This window comes from Panthera onca, chromosome C2, assembly GCF_046562875.1.
Source record: "Panthera onca isolate mPanOnc1 chromosome C2, mPanOnc1 haplotype 2, whole genome shotgun sequence".
Lineage (NCBI taxonomy): Eukaryota > Metazoa > Chordata > Mammalia > Carnivora > Felidae > Panthera > Panthera onca.
Window position 1 is genome coordinate 136,911,347 of NC_138347.1, and position 23,735 is coordinate 136,935,081.

The window sequence follows — 23,735 nt, forward strand, 5'->3', positions numbered from 1 at the left end:
GGGAATATAGCCGGTGATTTTGTGATAGCTACACGGCTGCTGAGCATACTGTAACATAGAGACTCGTCGAATCACCACGTTGGACGCCTGAAATTAATGTAACGTTGCACATCAGCTCTACTTCAATTAAAAAAAAAAAAAGAATTCAACACTATGAGGACCAGACTTTGGTGCCGACAAGTTCTGGATCTTAAAGTATACGTTTATTAGAACACATTAGCTGCTGGCCCACTTTGGGTCTTGGAGGGGGAGGCCAGGGCTCAGCAAGTTGACAGTCTTTTAATTTTAAGTTGACTTTGAGAGAAGACTGAGGTCTTTCAGGAGTTCAGAAATTCCCCTGTTTACAGTGCAACCTAATGCATTGGGGTCCCCGGAGATTTAGAGAGAGACCCTTCTGTTTTAAAGTCAACAACGTTTGCTGTCTCCAGCTCCCGTGTCACATATGTTCCCTCGATTTTTGTCTTCAGCTGCCCACGTTTCCCACCTGGAAAACGTGTCAGAGGAAGAGATGAACAGACTCCTGGGAATAGTGTTGGATGTGGAATATCTCTTTACCTGCGTCCACAGGGAAGAAGATGCAGACACCAAACAAGTTTATTTCTATCTATTTAAGGTGAGGTTTCACCCTTTTAAGAAGGCTTTTCTTCTCTCTCTCTCTCATTGTTCAGATGTGCTCCGTTTCTGTATCCCAGGTCGGGGGTGGGAAGGTTCTCAGCTCATGGTATGTTTCGCCCGCAGAGTCTGTGGAAGCATGCATTTCTTCATGAGGGAGTCTCTAAAGTGACCCGCCATGTGCTGAACACATCACTCTCCTTGAGAGCCTTCATATTTGTATGCAGATTTGAATATCTTTATTTGCTTATGCTTATGGATTTCTTTCCATCCACCCATCCATTCATCCATCCAGATATTGTATTGCACACCTGGTCTGTGCATGGCACTCATGTAGGCATGAGGGATAGGTCAGTGGGCAAAACAAAGTCCTTGCCCTCATGGAGTTGACATTTCAGTAGAAGAGGCAGACAATCAACCAGTAAATAATATATTTGCAGGTGGTGATAAGTGCTGTGAAGAGAAACAAAGTAGGGTAAGTGGAATCAGAATGGCAGGGGTGGTGGGTGGGGGGACATGATAATGAGGAAGGGTAGTTAAGAAAGCCTTTCTGAGGAGACCACAGTTGAGCAGGAACCTGAATTGGGGGACAGGAGCCATTGCCGAAAAGGGCTGGGGGCAAGAGCTTTCCAGGCAGCAGAAGGACCGCCGTCTAGGCCGTGCACTGAGTGAGTCTGATGTGATGTGGGAACAGTAAGGAGGCCGGTGTGGTGGAGCCCAGTGAGCCAGGGGAAGGTGGGAGGAGATCTGGTTGGAGGGTGGCACCAGGGCCTTGACTCTCGCACTTCAAGGGGAGGAATCAAGAATTTCCAGATTTGGGCACCTCACCACTGTCCTCTGTGTCTCCTTGACCCCAGTCACTGATTCCTGCTGCCACTCCCTGTAGCTGCTTCCTTGTGGCTCTGCCTTAGCTGCATTTGGGTCACATCCGTCCCCTCTCTGCAGACCGTTGTCTCCCCAGTTTCTGATTGCTGTCAGGATGGACAGTGTGGGAGAGGAACTAGTGGTGGGAACAGACAGAAAAAGTTCAGGTTGCCAAAAATGACATTTTTTAAAGGGGGCTGACAGGAAATAATTAAAAACAAAAACACCTTGTTATTGAGGCAGTGTTGATTATGTCGTATTATTTAATACTTACAAGATTCTTTTAAAAACAAAGACAGCAAACAAAACAGTATACTCAGAGCTTGTAGCCAGGAAAGGTTTGCCCCCTGCCCCCTTTTTTTAATGTTTGTTTATTTTGAGAGAGAGAGAGGCAGAGAGAGAGATCAGAGAGGATCCCAGGAAGGCTTTGCATTCTGCATGGAGCCAGATGTGGGATTCTGTCTCATGAACTGTGAGATCACAACCTAAGCCCAAATCAAGAGTCAGACACTTAACTGACTGAGCCCCTCAGGCGCCCCAAGTTTTGCCTCTTTTAATGAGCACCGTGCTTCATTTCATATGATAAGGATAGGAAAATTTTCCACTGACTTCCCTCTTTTGCTTTGGCTGCTAGGAATCTCATTGCAAATTTTGTGCCCAATTCCCATAGCTTTTAAAAAAAAATTTTTTTTTAACGTTTATTTATTTTTGAGAGACAGAGAGGCAGAGCAGAAGCAGGGGAGGAGCAGAGAGAGAGGGAGACACAGAATCAGAAGCAGGCTCCCGGCTCCGAGCCGTCAGCATAGAGCCCGACGTGGGGCCTGAACCCACTGACCTCGAGATCATGACCTGAGCTGAAGTTGGATGTCCAACCAACTGAGGCACCCAGGCACCACACTCCCTTTTTTAATGTGAATTTACTTGATACATAATTTTCCCTTCTCATTTATTTATTTTTGTCTTTTTTGGGGGGGAGTACTAATGGGGGTTTGGGGTAGATAGGAGACAGATAGATAGATAGGAGAATTGTATTTTTAGGTTTTGGGGATATCCTTTTTTTTTTTAATTTTTAAAAATATTTATTTATTTTTGATAGAGAGAGAGACCGAGCACAAGTGGGGGAGGGGCAGAGAGAGAGGGAGACACAGAATCTGAAGCAGGCTCCAGGCTCTGAGCTGTCAGCACAGAGCCCCACGCGAGGCTCTAACTCACGGACCATGAGATCATGACCTGAGCCAAAGTTGGACACTCAACCAACTGAGCCACCCAGGCACCCCTAGGGGATATTACTTCTAAAAAGGTTAATGGGAGGTGAGGGAGAGGAGACAGAGAGAGAGAGAGAGACAGACAGAGAGAGAGAGAGAGAGAGAGAGAGAGAGAGGAGCGGGGTGGGCAGAAAGAGGACAAACAGCTGAATCCCCCACTACCATTAGCAGGCACTAGGCTACTCCAGGTGACAACTTGTTGACATGGCTATGAAGCCTGAGTCATCCAGATTGAAGCCTGGCAGGGTCATGCTGTTTAGAGCTTCTTTGGAAAAAGATCTTCGTCAAAGAAAAACAACGTCTGCATGACTGCCGCTATTATTTGTCTTGGAACGAAGTGCCCTGGCAGCCCCCACTGCCGGCTGGAAGTGAAGGTGGTGTCAAGGTTTCCATCCTGCCAGCCTCCTCTCGATTCCCTTTATAACTAACCAAATAGGCCAGAAAGCATTGCTCTGCTTTGAAGTACGTTTTCTCTCTCTCACCTCCCTCGTCTTCAACAGTGCAAATATGTTGGCCCATGGGAACGAAACCTCAACTATTCAGCATTCTCCCCCACTTCCCCCAGAGTCCTTTTTTGGGTAAATAAGTAATAAATCATCCATCCCTTAGCTTTTGAAAGGCAGTTCCTGTGTCTTATGTCTCAATAATTCAATTAAAATGAAATGTATTACACATTTGAGTAACATCTTAAAAACCTCAGGCTTAGATGTTGAAGATAAACCCAGTGAAAAGCTGCCTCATAAAGCTGGGTGTATCTCGACCCTGTTAATGTGGCTCTGGAAGTCCACTGTCTGGGTTTGAACCCTGGGTCCGTCACATTGGAAATGTGACATTGGGCGGGTCTTTCTCCCTGTGTCCTTATCTGTAAAGTACAGACCGTAACAGCACCTGCCTCAAAAGGTTGTTATGCGCATTCCAGGAGATAAGACCTATAAAGAACTGTGAAGGGGCGCCTGGGTGGCTCAGTCGGTTGAGCGTCTGACTTGCTCAGGTCATGATCTCACGGTCCGTGAGTTAGAGCCTCGAGTGGGGCTCTGTGCTGACAGCTCAGAGCCTGGAGCCTGCTTCAGATTCTGTGTCTCCCTCTCTCTCTGACCCTCCCCTATTCATGCTCTGTCTCTCTCTGTCTCAAAAATAAACATTAAAAAAAAAAAAAAAAGAACTGTGAAGAGTGCCTGGCAAAAGTAAGGATGCAAATGCTTGATGCTAGCATTAAATGTCTTTCATGTGCCCACTTATCCCAGCTCTGTCCTTTTGTAGATGAAGAAACTGAGATTCAGCAACTCCCCAACCTGTTAGTTTATCTCCGTTTTGAAACCCCTAGTGGACCACGTTCCCAAGAGGTCTTATTTTAACTGGGTAAAAAAAGTAGGCAGCGGGAATTTACTTGTATTTAGATTTTATGATCAAGCTTTCCGTGTCCTTAGAAACAGATATAGTGACTTATTTTTGCAGACTTATTTTTGTAAAAATGGGCGTAATCCCTTGAAAAGATCAATGAATGTCCCATGCTAATAATGTATTGGCACCCCTAGAAGGAATTGAGGCCCTTGCAAAACATGGCCCAGGGGGAACACATGGTGATCCTCAACCTTGGCCATTTGTCCGTTTCCATTAACTCCTGGGAGAATGGTTGCTGTGTTTTGTTTCCACTGAAGAGGCAGTAAGTGGAGAAAGGAGGGAAAGATTTAACTTAAATGTGTGGTCATGTGATGACTGGCCCCCATGTAAATGTTATGAAAGATTCAAGCAAAGGTTGAAAGTAAAGGATTTCAATACCAAATTTATTTTCAAATTAGGTCTTGATTAGTGACTCTGTGTTCCCTTTTCTCTCTGATATTTGCTCTTTGAGGGCTTTAAATTCCAGTGGCAAGGATTAAGAGCAGTGTTTTGTTTTGTGGGCATTGAGATGCCAGAACACTTGGCCTGCATTCTATGGATGGAAAGGAAATGAGAAAAGACCGCAGCAGTGAAAGTTGCCAATTGAGAGCCTTAGAGAATTCCTTCCCGAAGGGCCTGGGCTCTAGATGATGCGTACGACATATGGGAGCTACAGACATCCCTCTCCCCTGGCCATACTTGTGCAGAATGTATCTCTGCCTTTCGGCGGTTTAAATAAAACCCTCTTGAGCGCACCTGCATTGGCCTAGGTGGGCATGTGCAAAATGTGCGTGTTGCACGCCAGGCCTCTGGGTCAGTGGAATCTGGAAATAGTGGGGAGAAGGGAAATGAGTCGGAGAGAGAGTCCCGGTGGCTACTGCTGCTGTGCTAGTCTGCACAGAACATGAAAGGGGTCTTAGTTTCTCATAGCTCTGGTCATGGGTGTGAAGGCAAATTTGGGTTACCTGGTAGTCACCCATTTTTACTGATTTAAGGATTTATTTACATGTAGTTAAGATAATTAGAATATGGTTACTTCCCTTCAGAGGCTATGTATGTGTCTGTGTGTGTGTGTGTGTGTGTGTGTGTGTGTGTGTGAGAGAGAGAGAGAGAGAGAGACACTGATTTTCTTTTTCTTAATGATTTCTTTTTTTTGCAGCTCTTGAGAAAGTCTATTTTACAAAGAGGAAAACCTGTGGTTGAAGGCTCTTTGGAGAAGAAACCCCCATTTGAAAAACCTAGTATTGAACAGGTAAAAAGAAAAAAGAGAGAGAAGCCCTTTTTTATTGCTCTAAGGCTGAACAAACCTAATCTTTGCATTTTTACATGCGTCTTCCTTCCATCCTCTATACCCAGCTTAGAGATGCTTAGAGATGAGTATGGAGAAATTGTTTTGGACCCTTTGCATCACAAGTGAATATTTATTTTAATAAATGATCTAGCTTTTGTCTTTTACGGTTGCTGTATACTCAGAATTCACTGTGTGTTTGGGGAAGAAAAAAATTAAGAACATGTAGTTCACAAGAACACACGGAATGTGCTCTGTTTTGGTGTTGATGTTTTAAAATTAAGTCTTTGTCCTCTTATTTGTCACTATCTGAAAAAGCCTGTTGAGGTGAGGGAATTCAGGAGCATTGTCAAAAACATTGTAAGTCAAGCAAAAAGCACAAATAGGAAATGAGATTTTGCATCCAGAAATTGACTTTCTGTTACATTATGATTCCTGGAAAGAAACTGGTTTACTTGGGGAATCTGTTGACATGGATAGACTTTCTCTGTGAGGTGTTCTACTCCTCGTCAGAGTCACTTTTTAGCCTATCATTGTTTGGCTAAATAAATCTTAGATTCTCTTGACTGAATTTCTTAATGAGAATGATTACAGAAGATAGGACATCAGAGTCCCTAGTACAAATAAATGTATTTTTATCAGTCAGTTTTCAGTAGAAGAAATTTTATTTTGTCTCCAAACTCTGTTAAACAAGAATTCATTGTTCTTTTATTTGAAATTAGATTAGATGGGAGTGTTCTGCAGAAAGATTAAATGAATCCACAGATTCTTTTAAAAGCTCATAATTCTGAATAAGAATTTTTTTTCCCTTGGTAAGCTTGCCAAAAAAAAGTGATAGTGAAGAGTTTAAATTCTGTTGGTTTAGTTCAATGGAAGACGTGCTGGTGGCCTTTGGATTCAAATTTTGGTAATGCAAAAACATAATGTTTATCCAAGAACCTCATCGTATATAATCTATGTGGATAGTGCAGGAAGAATTAATTTACAAAATAGTCCTATTTTATCGTTTGAAAGGTTTTGACCTTTTCAGTCTGTGAGCTTGATTTTCTGTGACGCTTGAGGATTGCAGCAGGCACAGAATAGCAACTCACAGCTTCTCTGTCTTGTCGCTTTTCATCCGCTGTGATCTGTGGTGCAGTTCCCTCTGGGCATTCCTGTTTTCTAATAGGCAAAAGGAAGAGGCTTTGTGAGTAGAGAAGTGTCTGTTCTCTTGCTAATGACCGTCAATGGTGCTGTGTGGGTGTTCAGAATTAGTATGCTCGCATAACTGTATGAATAAATGGCCTTCCCTCCTTTTAAGGGTGTGAATAACTTTGTGCAGTACAAGTTTAGTCACCTGCCAGCCAAAGAAAGGCAAACGATAGTTGAGTTGGCAAAAATGTTCCTAAACCGCATCAACTATTGGCATCTGGAGGCACCGTCTCAACGAAGACTGAGATCTCCCAATGATGATATTTCTGGATACAAAGAGAACTACACAAGGTAATCAGACGATCAGTTCCTTTCCCTTGGCCCTTGTAGAGCCTGTTGCAGACGTATAATTGCTGCCTGTGTCTGTGAGCCGAGGGTTGCCCAGTTATTGTGGTAATCCGTCAATTCAGAGAGAATGTTTCTAGAATGTAGCTTTTTATTAATATCACGATATTTTGGGGGGTGAGAGATCCAAACCACCTAGTCCTATACTATCCAGTATGATAGTTGATGGCTACATGGAGCTACTGAGCACTTGAAATATGGCTAGCATTGAGATTTCTAAGATTATACAAACAAAAAATAGGAAATTAAAAAAAATGTAAACTATTTCATGAGAACTTTTTTTTAAACTACATTTATTTTGAGAGAGAGAGACAGAAGGAGAGAGTGCACGGGGGAGGGGCAGAGAGGGAGAGAGAGAATTCCAAACAGACTTGTGCCCACAGTGCAGAGCCCAGTGTGGGGCTCTAATCCACAAACCGTGAGCTCACGACCTGCGCTGACATCAGGAGTCCGAAGCTTAACTGACTGAGCCACCCAAACGCCCCTCATGAGTACTGATTACATGTTGAAATGATAATATTTTGGATATATTCGATTAAAGAAGATATTTTAAAGTTAATTTCATCTGTTTATTTTTACCTTTTCAATCAGATTGCTGGAAAATTTTAAATCAGTTATGTGGCTTGCATTATATTTCTATTGAACATCAGTGATCTAGATAACCATACTGTGACTCTGTAATTATTATATAGAAACCTCAATCATTTAAAAAAACAAAACAAAAGAACAATGACCGTGAGTATAATAGTGGTAAAGAATTTTTATAAAGAAGGAATGATCACCCTAGTCCCAGAACCATGATGGAACTAATATCATTATACAAGTTGTCTTCCAGTCTTTGCCCTTTAAATAATATTTTATATTAGTTAGAATGAAAAAATATATAGAATTTGCATCCTTTATGTCTCCCTACTTAACATCATATCAAATATTTTACTGGTTACACTATAGTCTGTTGGGTTGATGTACTATAATTAACCCATCCGTTTCCCTGTTGGTTGACATCAGACTGTGCAAATGTTCCTGGATTGCACATTTTCTCCTTAATGTGGGAATTTGTTTTTATTGTTTATGAATTGCAGAATAATAGAATTAACTTAAAAAAAATCTTAAACATGGGCCACACAAAACAGGATGACTACATTTATTTTCATTTAAGTAAGAGAGTGACTTGAATTATCCATTTTATTTACCTTTTTGTACTTTCCCCTGTTTATAGTTTATTTATTTATTTAAGTAATCTCTGTACCCAACATGGGACTCGAACTCATGACCTAGAGATGGTGAGTCGTATGCTCTACCTACTGAGGCTCCTGACTCCCTCTTATATTTTATAGACACATCAAGCCTGGTTCAAGAGGTATTCCTGACTTAGAGTAGGCAATGTTTTTTGATAGTGCAAAGAGCACTTCTACCTAGATTATTTTCTATAATAGCAGATGACATGTAGGAATGAGATAAGCTTTCCTCTCAGATCATTGACCTGATATTCATGAGTAATATCCCCTTTTCTCTGTCCTCCCTTCTTTTAAAATAGATATAATTTGAGTTATAAAGTATTTCCTCTAATTGACTTTTATGAGAATTACAGATATCTTCAACACCAATTTTTTTTTTTTTTTTTTTTGAGAGAGGGCACAAGTGAGCGAGGAGGGGCAGAGAGAGAAGGAGAGAGAATCCCATGAGGGTCAGAGAGAGAGAAGCGAGGTTCACCTGAAGTGGGTCTCAAGCTCACCCAACACGGGGTCCGAGCTCATGAACCGTGAGATCATGATCTGAGCCAAAGTCAGATGCCTAACCAACTGAGCCACCTAGGTGCCTAGCATCAATTTTTTTAAAATTATGTCTTTATTTCTATACCTTCATTTCAGAATTTTGCATGAACAATAGGTCCTATAGTGTCTTAACTGTCATTTATAATAAGAGTTGAGAAAACACATCTATCAAAAATATAGGGACACCTGACTGGCTCAGTCAGTAGAGCATGTGACTGTTGATCTTGGGTTTATGAGTTTGAGTCCCATGTTGGGTATAAAGATTACTTTAAAAAATCTATCTATCTATCTATCTGTCTGTCTGTCTATCACCTATCTTATCTATCTTTGTCTTAAACCTGCCTGTCAACGATTGGAAAGCTGAATATTTGCCAAAGGCAGACCCCTGAAAGTATTTACCACTACTAACAGAGGAAAAAATGTTTCATCAAGAAGAATTAAATGTGAAGCAGCATGGAGATATTAGTGTATTTTAGAAAACTGTAAAGATACTATATAGCACTTGGAAATTACCCGGAAATGGGTGGCACTTACAAATACTTAAGGAGTAGTAAAGTTAGAGATGGAGCTTTGAAATGAACAGTGGGTATGAATCCTAGCTCCATTTCTCGCTAATTCTGTGTGCTTTAAACCAGTCACTTCACCTCCTTGACCTTCAGTTTCTTCCTCTGTCCGAGCCTCATGAGTACTGAGTGTTGTGTGTAGCGTCTGGCACACAGAACAGGCACTGGGGAGATGCCTAGTCATCATTTTCCTCCCACACACGTTATTTTCTAAAACTCAGCCACTGCCAGCGTGGGACTCAAGCTAGAGCACGTACAACTTAATGAGAGTGTCGTTATTTGAATACGACTTAAGAAGCCAACATCATAGGGAATAGAAGGATAGTTATTTGAATACGACTTAAGAAGCCAGCATCATAGGGAATAGAAAGATAGCCGCAGATTCCTTTCCAGCCCAGTATCCTGAGCCAAGGGCTGAAGGCAGAAGAGTGGAGTCTGACAATGGTGAAAAGAAACCTGCTGAGAGTCTGGAATGAATACACCCTGATGAGTTCTGAAACCTGCTGATTTCTAGGTGGAATGTAGACCAAGAGCCTCTGTTAATAACAAATAAGGAAACGAAGGTAGACAACACTCACCTCCCCTGCTTGCCCACTGTCACACCATGTTGATGAAGAAAGGGAAGTAGAGAGAAACAACCTGTGAAAATTATGAGAATCAGTAATTGTTTCAGAGTAAAACCTCACTGTCATGACCACTTAGGATTTTAATAAACCACACGCCACTACAGCATGGTGTCTCCTTGATATATAATCTTCTCGAAAATGGGTAATATTACAGTCTGCAGGTACCACCAGGCTTTATCTTGATGTGTAAGTGAGCCTCAGGACCTGTCATGCTGGTTCCACATATAATTTACAGCATTTGTAGCAATCAGAGCAAAGCGGTTGAACACTTCTTGGAGCTTGTACGTCAGCACGGAGGTGGGGTGATACAGGATTCTCTGTGGAAGAGACTGGATCCTGAAAATGAAAGAAAATGAAAGGAAACTTCCTGAAAGAAAACTTTTATATATTGAAAATATGACACAGTAATATTAACATATACTTAATAATAGCAATATATATCCCCCAGAAATCACTGTGGTTTTAGGGAAAAAAAACAAAACAAAACTCTGAACAAGTATTTTGAAGTCCCCTGAATTTCATGATGGTGCACTAATATGGTTTCATGAAGAAATAACCTGAAAATAAAGTGTCAGAGAAATGTGACTTCTTAAAATACATCTGACAAATAGAATCTGCTGTTGGAAGTGGCAAATATTTAGTCTTAGATGCTAAGTTGTGCAGACTGTCTGAAAGTTGATAACGGTCATCCCATATTGGGGAGATTTTTTTTTTTTTTTTAATTTAAATTTAAGTAAGTTAACATATAGTGTAGTCTTGCCTTCAGGAATAGACCCCAGTGGTTCAACACTTACATATAACACCCAGTGCTCACCCCAACAAGTGCTGTCCTTAATGCCCATCACTCATTTAGCCCATCCTTCCCACCCACCTCCCTCCCGTTTGTTCTCTATCATTTAGAGTCTCTTATGGTTTGCCTCCCTCTCAGTTTTATCTTATTTTTCCTTCCCTTCCCTTATGTTCATTTGTTGTGTTTCTCAAATTTCACATATGGGGAGATGTTTTGTAGGAATACAGAGCAAGTTTGATATAACCAAGTTGATTTTTTTACGTAACCATTGTTGTGTGTTACTGAGCGTTCATCATCAGGCATGTACATCTAGGACAGTATCAGGAGGCATGGAGAGAAAGTGGATGAGGTGAGAGGAGACCCTAGCCTTTAGTTCAGGTGCACTAGGAGAGATCACAGGATTCCTACAAACCTTAGGATTTTCATGCCAGTAAGTAGGGCGGCGTGGTCTTCTGTGTTCAAGTTCCATAGTTCTGTTCACATTTTGAAGAAAGCAAGGTGGTTGCAAAGCATCATAATGGTGTCAAAAATCTGAGAGAGTTATTTGAACTACCAGTAAATTGCACACACATGCCATTCTTATTAGGCATGCAAAAATGAATGGACCATATCCCTGTCATTACTTCTTAGAGGTCCTGACACCAGTCATTTAGGTAAAATCTTTTCTTACAGTTAAGTGTTTGGAGGATTGTGTGTGCAGAGATGCACACAAATTCCCATATCTTCTTTTCATCCCACTATGCGCGATGACGATGTCATTTGTTAAAACAGCACTAAAACACCACACGTTGACTCAGACTCTGTCTTATCATGCTGTGCACTTGACAGATTTATAAAATAATATTAATCTTGGAAGCAAAAACAAAACAAAGCTAAAAAGCATAAACTATGGTCTACAAAATGCTTCTTAGAAGAAATGGATGGAAGTCCATTACTTGAAACATTTTACTAGACGATAATGGTCTGTGCTGCCTTCCCCTACCCTGGGAAGATTGCATGGCCTGTTACGCCCTTCTTTATAACACTTCATGATTTTATGGTGATATTTAAAACCTACCATTGCTGTAGCAGAAATAACATCATTTTTAAGTAGAGTCTCAGACATCTGTGACCCCTTCACAGATGGAAATGCTCTGTAGACTCAAAATCAGCACCTCCCGTAGATACATAATGTGAGCTGCAAATGTAATTTAAAATATTCCAGTAGTTAACGTTTTAAAGAGTAAATAGGCACAGGACATTAATTTCAGTAATGCTTTATTTTACCTAATGTATAAATATTACTGCACTGTGTAATCGACGTGAAAAATTATTAATGATATATTTTTACCTTCTCTTGTGCTGTCTTTGAAATCCAACGTGTATTCTATACCTACGACACATCTCAATTCATTCACTCAATTTAAAATGGTTAAAGCTCAGTGGAGTCCTACCAAAGCAATAAAGTTATATTTCATGGAAAAATATTTCACACTAAAAGTAAATTTTAAATTGATTAAATGACATTACAAATTAAGCTTCTCAGTTGTCGTAGCCACATTTCAGGTGTTCAGTACTTGCGTGTGGCCAATGGCTACTGTATCTGCACAGTATCAGTATAAACTGCTGTTTTGGACAGTACTGGTCTAAATTCTGAGGGTCATCTGTCTTCCATTGCAGAAAATTGGACATATTTTTAATATTAAGTCTTACTGATAGTCTTGTGATGGCCTAAGTCTCATGAAACCGAATTTCTGATTATTAAGGTCTGTAAACTGTTTAACTCTTAACATTTGTCGTTTCGTGATTAGCCACTTGGCGGCTGGCCTCCCTTCAGCCCTGAATATCTTAGAACGTCGTCGTTAAGTGGCCATGGACTAATACCCAGCAAAGACTAGCCTTGAAGGTGATACAGTTCTGTGTGAAGTGCCTTAGGAAGCACAACATAAATGCGCTTCCTGGCCTTTCTGCTACCGAGGTCACTGTTTGTGATTTGACAAGATCAACACGTAAGAGGCCCATTTTGGAATTGTAACCAACAAAGTGACATTTGGGTGTTAATTAAGACAGAAAAGCCGAGAGAAGAGAAGACATGGTAGCAGGATTTTAAGGTCAGGTTTAAATTTAGGCAGATGAACTAACAGTAACAAAAGTTTTCTTTCCCAAAGATGAACCACTGCCATCACCACCACGCACAGGGGAAGTATGAAGTCATACAGAGTGAGATAAAAAAACCAACAAAAGTTAGGTAACCACTATTATTCCACTCTTTATTAAGGGTTTGAAAGTTCATTGGGAGCTTCCCAGTACCAGTTTGGGCTCATTAGAGCCAGCCTTCCCTCCCACTTTAAAGGAGATCAGGAAGGCACACAGAGAGGAGGGGTGTTAATTTTTGGAAAGCAGGTCCTGCCCTGGAAAGAGATATTTGGATCTGCTACCAAGGAATGAAGATCTGTGCAACGAAGCTTCTGACCCCTGGTCTGGTGCCACCCCCTGACCCCCACTGTACATTTATGTTGCTGGGTCCTGGGAATTTGAGACCTTGCATCCTGGGAGACCGTAAAGAAAGAGGGCTGGTGTTGAATAAACTTGCATTCTCTAGCTTCTCTTGGGTGAGTGAGCTTTCCACATTGTATGCCGTACACAGCCAGTGTACCCCAGAACTGTGGTCTGATCTCAAGAAAGCCCCTGGTTTCCCTCTGGGCCTGGGCACACATCCAGCTTTTGCAATGCCAAAGTGCATTTTTAAGTTTGAGACTGAGTCATTGAAAATGCACCTTAGCGACAGATGGTGGGAGCTCATTACTTCCTGTGTTTTGACTGAGTTTTGAATAGTCTTGAAGATCTTTATCTTCCCACCAAGGCTTTGGGGGTATGTGAGTGCTGTGTAGGCATTTTAAATTTTACTCAGAGAACTAGATGGTGGAATTCTCATCTTTCACAAATGGGACTTCTTCAGCTTCCTCTTCTTAATTTCTTCTTTTTATTTAAATTACCATTTACGTACCAGAAACTCAAGTTGCACTGTGCACTTTCCATATGGTGTCTCATATAATGCTTGTGATCACCCAACAAAGTAGGTATTATTGCTGTCCCCATTCTACCGATGAGGAAATGGAGACTTAAAAACATAATTAAATTCTCCCAGTCAAGCAGCCCGTTAAATGGCAAAGCAAGGATTTGACCCCAGGTGTGTCTGACTACAGGACTCACCACGCGATGTTGCAGAATAGAATGGTTGTCCTCGAACTGGACCCAACTGCTTATATCGGGGCGAGCGAATCTGACTTCAAGTTCCATTAGCTGGCAGTGATACTGACCTAGTTTCTTCCCCTGTGGTTAGTGGTATGAGAGTCACCATGCTTGGATATTTCAGATCATCTGGGATGTTGAAGGGATATTGATGGTGCTTGTCTCCTCTGACCACAGGTGGCTGTGTTACTGCAACGTGCCCCAGTTCTGTGACAGTCTACCTCGGTATGAAACCACCCAGGTGTTTGGGAGAACACTGCTGCGCTCAGTCTTCACAGTTATGAGACGACAACTCCTGGAGCAGGCGAGGCAGGAAAAAGACAAACTGCCACTTGAGAAACGGACTCTAATCCTCACCCACTTCCCAAAGTAAGAGAGCACTCCTGCAGGTCTTTGATCCTGGAGCTTGAGATCGATGCACACGTTCCAAAGCCTGTATCAGCCACGAGGTCAGGAATGATAGCAAAAGCGTCCCAGGGAGGAGGCGGAAGGGACCCTCTCCTTCTCACCTCCCTTTGTGAGTCGTCTTGGGAATTGCACAACGCATCTGTTATTAGCTGCAATCTGTGTTGCTGGCAGTCGTAGCTCCCTGAGCCCCAGCTCATCCCACCTGAGTCATTGTGTCTGGGTCTCAGGATGGGGAAGCTGCCAGGAAGCTAGGGGACCATGGGGGAGAGTGGTAGAAGCAGTTTCCATCTACTCAGAAGTGGTGCAGGACAAGTTTAGTTCGCTGGTTTTTTTTCCATCCCAGATCTCTAACCCTTTCTAAGACCTGGTGAATCACTCCTGCCTCAGCCACAGTCGGCCTGCCCCCTCACTCTAAACTAGACCCCAACAGTGGGCTGGAAAGGAGTAGAGAGGCTTCCTTTAAAATGATCTTTGTACCTCTCTACTCGGTTTCTTTTTCTTTATTAAAAAAAATTGTTAATGTTTATTTTTGAGAGAGAGAGAGAGAGAGAGAGCAGGGGAAGGGCAGAGAGAGAGGGAGGGAGACACAGAATCTGAAGCAGGTTGCAAGCTGTCAGCACAGAGCCTGACGTGGGGCTCGAAGCCACGAACTGCAAGATCATGACCTCAGCCGAAGTCAGACGCTTAACCAACTGAGCCACCTGGGTGCCCCTCTACTCAGTTTTTTAGAGAACATGCCTGACTCCTATGCACCATGCTTTCTCTACCTGCCAGAGCTTCCAACATATAAATAATCACTTACGTATTTTTCAAATGAAAGAAGTGTGTCAAAGGAATAGGGAGTTGCAGTGCTGTAACATTGACATTGGAAGTGCATTTTCAGTGCTAAGAACCAAAAGTTGAAGCTAAAAGGCTGACTGCTCATGAGAGGGGCTGAGGATGCAGTGGCCAACTTGTCATGGAGCAGTGACAGCAAGACATGAGGGAGATGGTTCATTCTGGGGCATCATTCTGCCCAGAGCAGCGCTTTGGTGTGGGGGAAGTCGAAGGTATAATTTGAAAGGACTTTCTAGGTATGATAGAGTCTGTCTTCCCCCGCCCATTAAGAACTGCTCATGTAGAGAAGAGATGGAGAAAGGAGATATTCTTTAACCAAAGACTGATAATACCCTGTTTTAGTAGGGAAACTAGATTTTTATTAAGTTACAATTATTGTATTACCCAGTTTGTTTCTCAGGAAAGATAGCTTTAATTAAAAAAAATTTTTTTTAATGTTTATTTTTGAAAGAGAGTGTGAGAGACAGAGCACGAGTGGGGGAGGGGCGGAGAGAGAGGGAGACACAGAATCCGAAGCAGGCTCCAGGCTCCGAGCTGTCAGCACAGAGCCCTACACAGGGCTCCAACCCACAAACCATGAGATCATGACCTGAGCTGAAGTCAGATGCTCAACTGACTGAGCCACCCAGGTGCCCCAACATAGCTTTAATTTTAAAGAATAAGTTAGGTCTAAAACAACCACAAAAATAGTTTTTTGATAGAAATTGACTGAAAATTCCTTGGCAGTGTAACACAAATCTTGAGCCGTGGGTAGAGGGCATCATGGATAATTCTGATGAGCTTTAGCTGAATGCCCAATGTTTGTACATAAATCCTAGCTTCCTGATTTTCAATGTATTATTAAGCAGCTGGTACCTAAGACAGGCATGACATGAACACTTTGGCGTTCTCCGGGAAAGAAGGTTCAGCACCACTGAAATTGGAGTTTGGGTGTTTACCCCTAAATGGCTTATGATCTCTGGGCACACTCGTGTATTCGGTGGCTGCCTTTTAGCTTTCCTTAGGGATTTAAAGCGATTTTCTTATTTCTCTATTACATTTGCCACATAAGCAGCATTTTACACTTTCATATTACAGTTGTCATTCTCTGTCTCCAAGCCAAGGAACAAAGAGGACCCTCCCCCTACCCCACCTTTTGTGGTACTTAAAGAGAAATTTTAATTACCTAACATAGTAACAATTTTTCCCCCATAGCAAAGTCATCTTGCTTCTTGGGAGATATTTGCTAATTATAACGTGTTATGTTCCTTCATCCCATAGTTCTGGCGTGCTTCTGCTACTGAGTTAAAAAATCAGTGCTGCTTTTTTTTTTTTTTTTTTCCTTCTCTATTACTAATGGTAGGGTAAAACTACCACCCACTTCTCCTTTGAAATCCCTTGTCATTGAATATAACAACATTGGGCCCAATAGGGATTTATCCCCATAGCCTTGGCAGCTGAATCATATATATTGAAGCTTGAGGTGCTGTGTGGGTCCTGGGCACTGTCTCAGACTGAGAGCTGTGACTGGCTTCATGCCATTGTGCAGGGTGGCTGTGGCTCTCACATATACTTGCGGGGCTTACGTCCTTGTTGTTGTCCTCCTCCTATGTGCCCTTTCTTCCACTTGGCTTTAACTCGTGCCTCTCCTCCCACCCACCTACTTACAGGGTTGTTTAAAAAATGTTTAGTGTCTGTATTTCATTCTACAAGTGATAAATGCACCTGCTGATGAAAATACGAAAATTTGATTAAGAGAGAACAAAGAAGCAAATGGCTCCCCCATAGCCCTACCATTCCGAACTACTTTTAGTGTTTTTAGGTATTTCTCTATTTCTCCATGTAGTGTGTTCTTTTATTCTATATACAATTTTATATTGTGTGTGTGTGTGTGTTTATATATATACATAAAGCAAGCACTTTATCATGACATTTCATAAGGCTGTTCTTTATTACAATGAAATAAATGTATTTACGTATATACATAAAACACACATACATGTGCATATAAAATTATTTTTCCTAAATTATTAATGGCATTATTCCTTGATGAGTCTTTGGAGGGCTTTGTGAAGAGTGTTCTGACCATGTAATTACTGATAGAGAAAGAGCCTAGAAAAGGAAAGGAAATTTACTTCTGTGATGAAGGGCAGTTGGGAAAATCTTGAGGGCTGTGTAAGGTAGGAAAAGAGGAAAAGACCTCAAGCACCTTCTTTCTCATCAGCAAGATCAAAATGATCTCAGAATGTGTTGCTGTCAGCCTTTCCATAATTGGTAAGAAACACACTAAAATGTTTTAAAACGTAAGATAATGGTGGCTTGCTTAGGAAGTAGAAGTGACTCATGCAGTTTCTAGAAACCATGAATTAAACTATCGAGTGCAGGTAGGTGTTCATTCAAGTGGTTTGTTTTTAAATCTGAGATTTAACCCGAGCAGCAAGTAAAAAGACCCCTTAGGACCTTTCCCCATCTGTTTTCACTTATGCAAAACAAGCTTCTCCCATCCCTGAAACCATTTAGAATTTTGCAGTCATTGATAAATGAGAATAGTGGTACTTTTAGTGATGGTGATGAGGAGGATGATATAGATCCTTGATCAGTTATCCAAAACCTTGATACTAATGTTTCACAGTTCAAATTTACAATATTTTGTAAAGGTAATATATAACACATATATTATTAGGGCACCTGGGTGACTCATTCAGTTAAGTGTCCAACTTCGGCTCAGGTCATGATCTCATCGTTCGTGAGTTTGAGCCCCCCCTTCAGGCTCTGTGCTGACAGCTCAGAGCCTGGAGCCTGCTTCGGATTCTGTGTCCCCAACCCCCTGTAACCCTTCCCCGCCCCTCTCCCTCTCAAAAATAAATTAAAAAAAAATTAAAAATAACGCATACTATATATCATGGTTCTAGGGATGCAGGCAATCCCCCTAAATCAAATCCATTTATAATTATAAAAATTATAAACAGTTTTATGTTTGTTCGGGTCAGATTGTTGCCAGATGGGTTATGGAAGATCTTTTTTTTTTTTTTTTTTTTTTTTAATGTTTACTTATTTATTTTTGAGAGTGAGAGTGAGCAGGGGAGGGGCAGAGAGAGAGGGAGAGAGAGGATCTGAAGCTCAGTACAGAGACAAATGCGGGGGCAACAACTCACGAACTGTGAAATCATGACCTGAGCTGAAGTCAGAGGCTTAGCCGACTGGGCCACCCTGGCACCCCTGGAAGATCTTTTTTTAAAGAACTTGTGGATTTCAGAATTTCAGAGACAGGAGAGCGGACTGTTCATATTCAACCTTTGTTACATGATTGCTTTGTGAACTTCGGGAGGGCAAGGTGGTGGTTCTGTTCACTCTGTCCTAACAGCATCTGGCACAGTATCTGGCGCTGGGTAGACACTCGGTCAGTGTTTGTTGAACGAATGAGTGGAGCATTTACTAGGGGTCAGGCACCATTTCGTGCCTGCACCTCAGCGTATCCCTCATGACTACCCTGCACAGGAATTACTGTTGATATTTCTGTTTTATGGAAGAGGAAGCTGAGGAAGAGGAAATTAAGAATGTGTCCCAGGGGTCACAGAAATTAAGTGTTGAACTTGGCAAATGGATTCTAGAGCTCAGGCTCTTAGTCTCTTTTCTGTATCCTTCCGCTAGAATTAATGTGCCTCAAGAAGAGGCTTGTAGGAAGGTACTTCAGTACCAGATGTATAGATCTGTGTGTGTAGTTAAATCATAGTTCTTCAACTTTGGTGTACAGAAGTCTAAGGTACTTATCAAAATTTGGTTACCCAGGCCTGTTCTCATGGACTTCAATTCAGTAAGCCCAGGTAGGGCTTGGTTATCCGTATTTCTAACAAGGTCTCATCCATTTGGTTTATAATATGACTGGAAGTATAACATAGTAGTCACTGGTTCTTTTTAAAAAATGTTTGTTTATTTTTGAGAAAGAGAGAGACAGAGTGCGAGCAGGGGAGGGGCAGAGAGAGAGGGAGACACAGAATCCGAAGGGGGCTTCAGGCTCCAAGCTGTCAGCACATTGTCAGAGCCCAACGTGGGGCTTGAACTCATGAACCACAAGAGCATGACCTGAGCTGAAGTCAGATACTTAACTGACTGGACCACCTAGGCACCCTGGTTCTTTTTAAAAAAAATTTTTTTTTTAATTAGCTATTTATTTTTGTTAAGTAATCTCTGTGCCTAACGTGGGGTTTGACCTCCCAACCCCTGGATCAAGAGTCATATGCTCTTCTGACTGAGCCAGCAAGGTGCCCCTCAATCATTTATTCTAATCCTAGCCCTGCAGTTTATTAGTTGTGGAACTTTGTACCAGTTATTTAATCTCTTTGCTTGAAGTTTTTCTTCTGCAAAATGAGTATAATTATGGGTTCCATTGCATAGGTTTGTAAGGAGAGCACCTGAGTTAATAATACATCAACCACGTAGAACAATGTCTGTCATGTAGTAAGCGTATGTGTGTGATAATAAAAATAAAATATGTAACTCACTGGGTTGGTATGAGGATTCAATAAGAAGTTCATAGAACAGTGCAGGCACATGGCAAGCGTTCGATAAATATTAGTTTTGCGTTGAACAATGACAGCTACATAGATGGTGGAAATCTTGCTCTGGGGCTCACTGAGGAATGCTCAGTGGAATGCATTCCTACTGATGTATGCTCTGTGCATTCTATGTTATGTCAATCTGTGCAGAATCAAAAGAGAATAAATTTGTAGAAATGCATTTCTTTATTTGAATATACCAGGCCCACCCACAGATCATCATTTGAGTCGTAATTCGCGATCGTATTTCTGAGTTGAAGGTGAGAGGCTGATGTTGGGGTGCTTGCCATAAATGGTTAGGGTTTTCATCCTTCTAGTAATATATTAGTAATATATTTTGATCTTATTATTGCTTTCACTCTTGTGTCTAGGTTTCTATCCATGTTAGAAGAAGAAGTTTATAGTCAAAACTCTCCTATCTGGGATCAGGATTTTCTCTCAGCCTCTTCTAGAACCAGCCAGCTAGGAATCCAAACAGGTAAATTTCTTTTTGCATAAATCAGAGAACAACCAGAATGTGTTAGTCACAGCTCACTCTGCATTTATTTGTGGTTTTTTTTTGTCAAAAAATCGAAGAACAGAGCCGGCCAAAAAGTAACACCTTGGCAAATCTTACATGTGCATCTCGGTTAATGAAGAGAGCAGGTGCAAATCAGTTAAAACAACCCCTCCTTGTGCTATTGAGTTTGCTTAGCTTGCATATTAGGAGGTGTAAAATGCCGTACAGCTCAGCTCTGTAGTCAAATGCCGGCTTTTTAAAAAGACACTTAAAGTCTTGGTCAGTAGTGGCCAGATATGCCCAGGAATCAAGCCTTGGTCTGGTTTCTGAATCTGTGATGTCAGTTTTGTGCATCAAGTTACTGTCATGGATAAAGGTAGGGTGGTGAGTGGAGGAGAGCCATCTTGAGTCTCAGGTCGTGAAGTACTTCCTAGTGGGGCCAGAGCATCTTTGCCGTTGCTTTGGGTGGCAGCAGCTAGTATTTTGTGACGGAAGAAGGCATGTGACTTCTAGAGTCCCACTGATCCCAGAGAGAGGCTCTGAACTGCTGCCTTTGACGCTAGGAAGACTCAGAGAAGTTTGGCAAGAGATGCCAAAGCAGTCATTCCTATGTGGCCGTGGAGAAAGCAGAATGCAGAATTTCCATATTAGAGTTTTTAGTACATCTAGCTCAGTGTATAGTATTTTTGCCTCTAGCAAAAAAAAATCTTTTTTGCAAACGGTAAAAGTCACCTTCTTTAGTGTATGGTTCTGTGAATTTTGATAAACACATGCAGTTAAATAACCACCAGTACCATTAAAATACAGAATAGTTGCTTCACCCCGGAAAATTCCCTTGCAACCCTCTGTAGTTCGTTCATTGCCCCACCACCAGTCTTGGCAACCACTGATTTGTTTTTTGTTCCTGGAGTTTGCTTTTTCTAGAATGTCATATGAATGGAATCATATGGTACACCATTTTTTGAGTCTGACTTCTTTCATTCAGCATAATACATTTGAGAAGGTGATTAATAATGTTTTTCTTATCTAGCGCCCAAGTTTGGATGTAAATATAATTAAATCCCTACAAAGCAGAGTACTTAGGGAATGAGGTATTTTGGTTTGGATCAAATCCTTTTTGTTTGAATTCTTGTTTTTAGAGACCCCAGTTTCTAGCATTTACGGACATATCCTCTGTAGTGATTGGGCATGTCCTCTGTATTGCTCTCTCTGTCCCTGTGCTGTTCACTTTGTCTTTATCTCATCTGGTTTTCAAATAACATCTCTCCCACAAACCCTCTCCTTGCTCCTCCCATGCCTTCCAGCAAGGACTGCATCTCTTTTCTTCCAAACTTTCACAGAACCTTGAATATATCTTATCTTTGGTTCTCTAGCTTGGCTGTGTGGTGGCCTCACTTGTGATTGAAAATAATATTGATTTCTGAGGCTTCTCCCGAGAGAGTGATGTAATTGGTCTAGCCTGGACATTGAGAATTTTAAAAGCTCCCCAGGTGATTCTGATGTGCAGCCGTATTTGAGAACCGCTGTGTCACGCAGCACTTACCTCGTGCTGTCCTAAGCCCACTTTTTTTCTGTAAGTCTTCTGTCTCCAGTGAGTGTGGTGGTCAGAGGCTGTTTGCCACAATAATAATAACAGACTTCCATTAAGTCCTTGCCTGTGAAGTCTGCTTCATAGTGAATTAGCTCAAGCCCAGAGAAGTTGGTATTATTATCCCCTTTATATAGATGAGAAATAGAAGCTCAGAGAGGAGCACCAAGTTGCCCACAACCAGAGCTCCTAAGTGATGGAATTGGGTTTCATGCCCAGTCTGTGAAATTCCTCAACTACTACACCCCATGAGGAGCCAGCCAGACCTCGAGCCAGGCTTTCTAGCATGTGCTGTGAATGTGCCGGCAGATAGACGCTTGTGGGAGGAGTGAGTGAAGAGCAGTTTCCTCCTTCAGGCAGGAGGACACCAAAGCAATTCAGCAGGATCAGCTGAGTTCTTTGCTGGAGGGTCTTCCAGAGAGGATTCCTCTTTGTGAAAACTCCCCTTAATCCTTGCCCTCCCGGAATGCCTCCCTGGTGTGTTCAGCCTCTAGCGCATTTTATGTCTTAGCACAGGATGGAGAAGGCAGAGGTTGTGTCTGACTCTCGGGGAGTTCCACATTTATTTGTGTGGCTGAGGTTGTAACCCAGTTGAACTGCATTGTCTTCTTTAGTGTTACCCAAAGCTGTCAGAAGCAGGCTGCCTTCTCCTTTTTTTTTTTTTTAACTGTAATTGCAGTGTGTTCTCTGGGGGGAAAGAAGAGTGTAATCATCTACTTAATTGGCATGTCTGCACATCTATGCAGCTGTGATAAATGACATTCGTAATGATGGCTCTGAAGTTTTGCAAGATACTCAAATGTCTTCAGAATAACCAGAGCTTCCCCTTTGTGTGCAATCACTCCAGTGCACTTTGAGATTCAGAAGGCCTGTTTCCTGGAAGGAAAGCCATATGTATGTGTGTATATATATATACACACACATATATATATGGCCGGGCACTTTGGTATATTCTCAGTGCTGTGGAATGGTGTCTCTCTGTAAACTTACTCCATCACTTTCCTGGCTGTTCAGAACGTCCTCTGGGGACCGAACTGTGGCTGCATTGAAACTTAGTTGAACGTTCTCTCTGGGCATCTGGCTTTACTGCTATACTCTGTCCTGTACGTGACCAGTGCCACTGAAAATGTCTGTATTCTTCATCTGCTCTCACCACACTAGCTACCAATCAGCAGCACACTGGCAAAGCAATATCCTATTTCTGACAATGGCTTTTATAAAAGAAAAGAAAAGAAAAGAAAAGATGTTTTTTTAATTTGTAAATATTCTCAAACTTACAGAAAAGTTATAACAATAGGACAAAGAAATCTGGTATATTCTATATCCTTCGCCCAGATTCACCACTTGTTAACATTTTGCCATACTTGGTTTATCATCCTCCCTTCTTTTTTTTTTTTTCTAAACTATTTGAAAGTTGCAAACCTCATACCCCTTTACAGAGCGCAGTGAATATCTCCCAAGAACAAGGACATTCTCTTACTTAACAGCAGTACAGTTATCAAAGTAAGGAATTTAAGCTTGATGCAATATTATTACCTAACCTATAGGCTATTTTCCATTTTTGCCTCTAATCACAATCCTGTGGTTTATAGCAATTTTTGTCTGACCTCAGGAGGCACATGATGTTGGCCTCCCTCATTGTTGGTATAAGCTTGATCACTTGGTTATGATAGTGTTTACATGGTTTCTCCACTGCAGTGTTAACCATCTTTCCTTTTGCAATAAAGAAGTATTTTTGTAGAGAGATACTTTGAAACTAGCCTGTCTTCATCAAAATTATACTCCCAAGGTTTAGCCTGCACAGATGATTCTTCCTTGAATCAATTATTACATGCTGGCTGTCAAGTGTTTTTTTTACCCCCTAACGTCCATGATTCCTTCCTTTTTATTTATTGGTATTCTCCTATAAGGAAGGCCTTTACCTTCTCCCCACTTATT

At 41.6% G+C, this 23,735-nt stretch overlaps 1 protein-coding gene across 4 annotated transcripts in view; it reads left to right on the top strand.

Annotated features, from left to right (window-relative positions):
• KAT2B (lysine acetyltransferase 2B) overlaps positions 1-23,735 on the top strand; it is a 103,965-nt gene that overhangs the window by 47,513 nt on the left and 32,717 nt on the right. For all 4 annotated transcript variants that reach the window (XM_060638567.3, XM_060638569.3, XM_060638571.3 and 1 more), the window contains exons 3-7: positions 468-613; positions 5,281-5,373; positions 6,710-6,891; positions 14,108-14,299; positions 20,082-20,188. In XM_060638567.3, the coding sequence (XP_060494550.1) occupies positions 468-613; positions 5,281-5,373; positions 6,710-6,891; positions 14,108-14,299; positions 20,082-20,188 (720 nt within the window). The remainder of the gene's footprint in view (positions 1-467; positions 614-5,280; positions 5,374-6,709; positions 6,892-14,107; positions 14,300-20,081; positions 20,189-23,735) is intronic.